This window comes from Aspergillus saccharolyticus, assembly GCF_003184585.1.
Source record: "Aspergillus saccharolyticus JOP 1030-1 unplaced genomic scaffold BP01scaffold_26, whole genome shotgun sequence".
Lineage (NCBI taxonomy): Eukaryota > Fungi > Ascomycota > Eurotiomycetes > Eurotiales > Aspergillaceae > Aspergillus > Aspergillus saccharolyticus.
The window spans coordinates 151,095-157,358 of NW_020290636.1; the positions used below are offsets into that span (position 1 = coordinate 151,095).

Consider the following 6,264-nt stretch of genomic DNA (forward strand, 5'->3'; position numbering starts at 1 on the left):
CGAGTGATCCTTGGGGTGACAGCGGTCTATGGGCCTTTGGCAGGCATTGGCAGCCACTTTTCTTCCTCTTTGAAATCCACGTGATGTAATCGTCTCTCAGGTTAGGTATACATATGCTACCACCTCGACGCCGCTGGTATTGAAGACTCACCTCTTCTATCCCCTAGTTTTCTATTCATCATGATTCACAAGATTTCTCATACCTCCGATTACCCATCTCCTCGCATCACGATTGCCGGGTGCGGGGTCTTGGGAAAAGGTATTGCCACCGGTCTTCTGGCCTCGCCGTTGAACCTGGACCCCAGCAAGATCAGTCTGACGGTCCGACGGGAGCAACACGCGCGCTGTCTGCGCGAGGAATTCCCCGGCCTTGCAGTTACGCTCGACCACGGGGATCCAGTCCTCTGGCCGGCGGAGGCGACCGATGATGACGAGGCTGGCCATTTCTTCTTCATCGTCACGAAGCCGCAGCATGTCCAGCTGGTCTGTGCCGATATCTCCCCCCACATTCAAGCCAGTCGCACCCCGCCTGTCGTGATCACCCTCTGTCCAGGCATCACCATCGCGCAATTGCAGGACTGGCTCCCCACGGGCACGCCCATCGTCCGGTCGATGCCCAACACCCCGGTGATGGTTTGCCAGGGGGCGACCGGACTCTTCCCCTCGCCCCTGGTCAGTCCCGGCCAGCTGAGTATTCTCACCCGGATGTTCGAAGCCATCTCGCCGAGCGTCGTCACGCTGGCCCACGAGGATCAGTTGAATGTGGTGGCTGCCATTTCCGGGTGAGTTATCCCACCCCCCCTTGAGTCATTTTGACGCTTCTCGACTTTTTCCTGGGGAGAGACAATCGTGCTAATCCGAGAATCCGGACCAGGTCCGCTCCCGCCTACTTCTACCGTCTGATGGACCATATGGTCGCGACGGGCATCTCCCTCGGACTTCCCGAGTCTCTCGCCCGAGATCTAATCACCCAGTCATGCATTGGCTCCGGCGCCTTCGCGCGCGAGATCCCCAGCGTCTCCCTGGCGCAGTTGAGGAATGATGTCTGTGTTCCCGGGGGGAGTACGGAGAAGGCGATGAACGTCCTCGATGCCCACGGGTGGCAGCGAGGGGTGAAGGAAGCGATCACCGCCAGTCTCACTGCCAATCGCTCGATGGGGCAGGGAACCACAGGAAGATCGCGATAGGTTATCTACGAGACATTAGATCAGTCGCTTCGAGGGTTTTTGTTATCATGAGAATGGTTTATCTAGCTGTATTGGTTGTACATAGTCTTATACTGATTACATTGGTTTACTGGGAGAGTATCAAATAATTGCTTTTAGATCAATCCACCTATTATTTTTATTCTCTCCCATCTTCTCTCGAATGTTTATTATTGTAGTAGTAGTAGTAAAACTAATAGTCGCAGTATAACTAAATTCGTTTTGGCGGTTGTGATGCTGAGAGACTACAATCAATATTACTAGTATGGATATATATTTCCGGCAAGAGCTCGCCGTCCGCGTCGACCATTTTGTACTTATTATGTCGAAGTTTGGGACATTTGGAAATAGTTATTACAGAAGTAATCCTACAAACAAAAATGCACTTTCATTTGTCACCAGAGTGTATACCACTGTTCTATCGATCGTCAATTGCATACCTCACTTTCGAAGTCGAGTCTCTCCCACCACGTGGCCCCTCATGAATGGTGTGGGGAGTATAGTTACACCCTTGATCCGACTAACCGGGATAGGCAAGAGACTAAGCACAGGGCTCGTGCCGAGCTAAAAAGGCGGGCTGCGTCTGAAGAAAGGGTCAAAGGAATCAAGACGATCGATCCTCCGTCGGAGGGCGGCAGATTTCCGTTCCACGAGCCTCAATGTCAGATTCCAATCGGACAGCGATTAGCAATCCTGCTGACAATCAGTTTCTCGATGCGCCGGGATCGGCTTACCCTCTTCCTGGCCCGGCCTTGCGTTGCAGCGACCATCACTAGCTCCATTAGTAGCGCGCCTACGGGTTATAGTGACTTGGACTATGCTTTTTATGTATCAAGTGTAAAGTCCCCTGGTGGAGCTCAGGAAGTAGGTTGTAATACTCGTGGCCAGAGGTGAGGGGGGAGGCCAATCCGTGGTTTTCCGCCCCCATTAAGCTTAATTTAGCGCGGTTTCACCCCTGTATTACTAGCAAGTACTGTACTGTACTGTATTGCTGTATCGATGTATCGATGATAAGGGATATCGAGTGAGGGGTAAACATGCCTCTTCTCCAACCCTAGTTCACCACCGGCAACAATGAAGGGGACTGAGAGAACTCGAAGGAACTTTACATTATCATCATACATCGTACCACTGGAAATATCGCATGATAGTGGGAGTGAGGTTTCACCTGGGCCGAGGCTTGACAGCCCATAAACACAACGCAAGGTGTTCGGGCTGGGGTTATCGAGTCTGTCGGGTGAAGATTCTCCTATCTCAGGTATATTATTCCTACAACTACTACTACTACAGTTTGTCCTGTCAGAGCGTGGAGGAGGCTTCATCTTATCCTACTTCTAAACTGCATCCCACCTACTGATCCACCAACCGTGTCACCATGATTTTCGAAACCATTGACCTGGGGGTCATGCAGAATGGCACCCTCGAGGATCAGAAAAAAGTCGGGGAGGCGATCAAGAATGCCCTTGAACGACAAGGATTCCTGAAGCTAATCAACCACGGAATTGCGCCTGAGATGATCGAGGAGTTATTTACATGGGTCTGTGTATCTTCTCTTCTGCGTACGGGGAGACATTTCCCAACTGACCGATTCTCCAGAGCAAGCGATTCTTTGCCCTGCCCGAGGAAGTCAAAGCGAAAGCGCCGCACCCGCCGACCCCGACGCCCAATCGAGGGTATAGCGCGGTGGGGATGGAGAACACTTCTGTGCACGGCAATCTGGGCAAGCAAGGAGGGAAAGTCCTCCCCCCATTGATCGATATGAAGGTGAGCCCAACCCAACCCGTGGTTACTCTCCCTCCAGATGGAGATGTGGGTGCGCATCATATCTAAACCGGGTTATCAGGAATGTTTCGATCAAGGCTCCGCCACGGACGAGCTCTATCCCAACCTCTGGCTCCCAGAGTCCGAGCTCCCGGGCTTCCGGGCCTTCATGGAGTCCTACTTCGAAGCTGGCTTTGCCTGCCAGCAACGCATCCTCCGCGCGGTGGCCCTGGGGCTGGGCCTGCCCCCCACCGCGTTCGACCAACTCCATGACCGCCGCCACAACGAGCTTCGTCTCACCCACTACCCGCCCATCGAAGCGCGCCAGCTCCAGGACGGCACCAAGACCCGCATCTCCGAGCACACCGACTTCGGCACTATTACCCTCCTCTTCCAGGACGCGGTGGGCGGGCTGGAGGTCGAAGACCACGCCTCCGCGGGCACCTTCCACCCCATCGAGTCCGAGCATCGCGACGAGATGATCGTCAACATCGGCGATTGCTTCCAGCGCTGGTCCAACGGGGCGCTGCGTTCCACGCGCCACCGCGTGCACGTCTCCCAGCGCGATCTGCACAATCAATCCGAGTTCCTGCCGGGCCGATACTCCGTCGCCTACTTCACCAAACCGAATCGCGATGCGAGCGTCGGGTCCATGCCGGCGTTACTGAAACCAGGGGAGCGCGCGGTCTACCCCGACCTCACGGCGGGCGAGTTCGTCTTGCAGCGCTCGGCGACGACGTACGGGAGTTACCAGGGAGCCGGGGAGAAGCAGACAAAACTGTAGAGTTGACTTGCCTAGAAGCTATGCACAAATGAGAGAATTATGTTTGAACCGTCTGTTTTTCTGTAGTTATTCCTGGCTTTGCCCAGGAAAAGACAACTACGTAGTCAGCACAGTAGTCACAGAGTAGGTACTATAGTCTTTTTCCCGGCACGCGCAGACCGGCCCTCCTATGCAATGCAATGCTCTCTCTAACAATGCACCATCAGGTAACCGGTCGGGAAAATACTTCCTTAGCGCGGGAGAGTTGCTCTCGAGCCGACCGGATGGGAACGACTTCGTGTCATATGGCACGGTTGAGGAAGGCAAGCATTCGCTCTCAGTGCTTGATCGGGGCTGATTTCCGAGGAAAACCAAGATTGGTGCGGCCACTGATAAGACAAGTTAGAGTAAGTTAAGGACTAGAAGGTACATGCGATAGGAATCCTGCCAGAAAGAGGCGGTGGATTGCACGTGGGGTCATTGGTTGGCGTGTCTCATTGTGCTGGCAATAGTGGAGCACTCGACCAGATAAGGTACATGATGTATGTTGCCACTGAGCCTCCTTCATGGGGGGATGAGGGGAAATTCGGAGGAAGAGCACGGGGCGGAAGAACCGCGGGATACAGTATTTCTACCGCAGAAGAAAATGACCCCTTTTGCGGAGGACTGGTCGGACTGAGCCGCACTTCCTGCAGAAACTTATCAAACCAGATCCTGCACGCTAGTCAGGGTTGGGCGTTAGTCGAACGGCCGGGGGTCGAGCCGTCGGCCGCTAGTAGTTCGTATCAATTCCGTACCGATTAATATATCATATATACATACGGAGTACATACAAAAGTTACATATCGATTATCCTGATAAGCAGCATGTCGCAATTTCATTCTCTGAAACAATAATTTGGAAAAAAAAAAGAAAAAAGCTATCTAATCAACTTCATCACGACCAGAAAATCAATTTGGGCTTCTCCTGTGCATTCCCCGCGGGTAATAGCCCCATGAAACTACTGAACGCCAGACGCGGTCGATTGGACCCCTGGGTCACCGGAAAGACTTGATGCATGTTGCGGGTGTTGAAGATACACAGCTGGCCGACCTCAGGCTGGATGATGGCGTGCTTCGTCCCCGCCACCACGTCCGCGTGATAGCCATACGAGCTGGGGTCGCGGAAGGCCAGCGCCTGTTTCGTCCAAGGTTGGTCATGGATCACCGTGTGTCCGCCGTGCACCGGGGTCAGATAGAGGTTGAACACCGCCTGGTGGGAGATCCGGTTGATGATCCAGTCCTCCGTGAACGAGTCATACGGAGACCAATCACAGTGCACCGGCGTGGACTCGTTGATAGCCCGGTAGATCCCCGCAAAGTATCGCTGACCGGGGCCTTCCTGCGCTACCATCACATCGTAGTCCGGGAGGAGGGAGGCAATGGCGCTGAACACTTTCTGCCACAGGTTGAGCCCCGTCTGGCTGGCTAGCTCTTCGTGAAGACCCGAAATCTTCTGCACTTCGGCGAAGTAGCGTGCTTTCTCTGAGGACGGAATCGAAACGCATTAGCATGCGTGTCTCACGCCATGTCCCAAAATCAACTAAAAGGAGGCACGGGTCGACGCTAGGTACTACATACCATCCGATCGGTGTTGGAAGTCCTCTGCGGATTGCGCCTGAAATTCAAACTGAGCCAGACCTACTTTCTGAACCTCAGGGCCAGCAATGTGCGAGTAAGGGATCAATTTCTGCGTCAAGACCGCCTCGAAGCGCTCTGATATCTCTTGCGAGACAAAGCCCCGCTCGGAGATGAGCGGGGTGTTGCCTAAGAGAACATCGAGGAAGCTCTGGCGGCTCAGGGAAGCAGCCTCGGTCGTCTTCCACCGGGATTGGCGCGGAGGCATTTGGGCCTGCACAGGCTTGAAGTCGCGGTAGGCATCATTATATATGACGGGCAAAGGGGACGAAGAAGATGTGATGTGCTCAGTAGAGGATGTGATAAAGCGAGACCCAAGTCTCTTGGAAACAGATGGTAGTCTTGTAGAGAGCATGATGAAGAGAATGTGAAGAAACTCTCTGACAAGGGGAAACCAGAGATAAGCAAAGGGAACCACGTCTGGCAATGGAAGAGAAATGAAAAGTGTGAACAATCTGGAGACGGGGCAGAGAATATAGGTCCCTGGCTCGGCCACAAAATGATCGTACCACGTTCCGCGGTATCGGAATGAAAACCACAAGGTTCGGCAGATAATGAGGGGAAGTGGAAGATAGGAATGGTCTCGTTGGAGATGAAGCACGACCTCCACTAGTCCTGCAGCCAGATATCGAAGGATTGTGTAGGCTTGAAGCCATAGATTGGCCCCATACTTGGCCCGCCCTTCCCCTATATTCGACCTTCTGCAAAGTCCGAGGCTGAGGTTGCCGCTAACTTAGTGTTGAGTATACAGGACGATAATCGATGATAAGTCCTGTGCGTAAAGATATGACTCCTCAAATTGACAATCATGGACGATGGCCAGGCGTTTCTGTCCGGGACCGGCGTGGCGAAGGCTCGG

The 6,264-nt window shown here is 53.6% G+C and overlaps 3 protein-coding genes across 3 annotated transcripts; 2 read left to right on the top strand and 1 right to left on the bottom strand.

Annotated features, from left to right (window-relative positions):
• Positions 1-180: 180 nt before the first annotated feature.
• BP01DRAFT_402603 (pyrroline-5-carboxylate reductase family protein) lies at positions 181-1,187 on the top strand (the record flags this gene model as incomplete). The annotated part of the gene is made up of 2 exons (XM_025578651.1): positions 181-782; positions 875-1,187. The coding sequence occupies 2 exons, from the start codon at positions 181-183 to the stop codon at positions 1,185-1,187; spliced, it is 915 nt and encodes a 304-aa protein (XP_025429488.1).
• Positions 1,188-2,580: 1,393 nt separating this feature from the next.
• Positions 2,581-3,750, top strand: BP01DRAFT_402604 (isopenicillin N synthase family dioxygenase; the record flags this gene model as incomplete). Its single annotated transcript, XM_025578652.1, has 3 exons — positions 2,581-2,742; positions 2,802-2,969; positions 3,049-3,750. The coding sequence occupies 3 exons, from the start codon at positions 2,581-2,583 to the stop codon at positions 3,748-3,750; spliced, it is 1,032 nt and encodes a 343-aa protein (XP_025429489.1).
• A 915-nt stretch (positions 3,751-4,665) lies between these two features.
• On the bottom strand, positions 4,666-5,613 carry BP01DRAFT_375410 (uncharacterized protein; the record flags this gene model as incomplete). The annotated part of the gene is made up of 2 exons (XM_025576893.1): positions 4,666-5,252; positions 5,349-5,613. 2 exons carry the CDS (start codon positions 5,611-5,613, stop codon positions 4,666-4,668), a joined length of 852 nt encoding a protein of 283 aa, XP_025429490.1.
• Between the last annotated feature and the right edge of the window lie 651 nt (positions 5,614-6,264).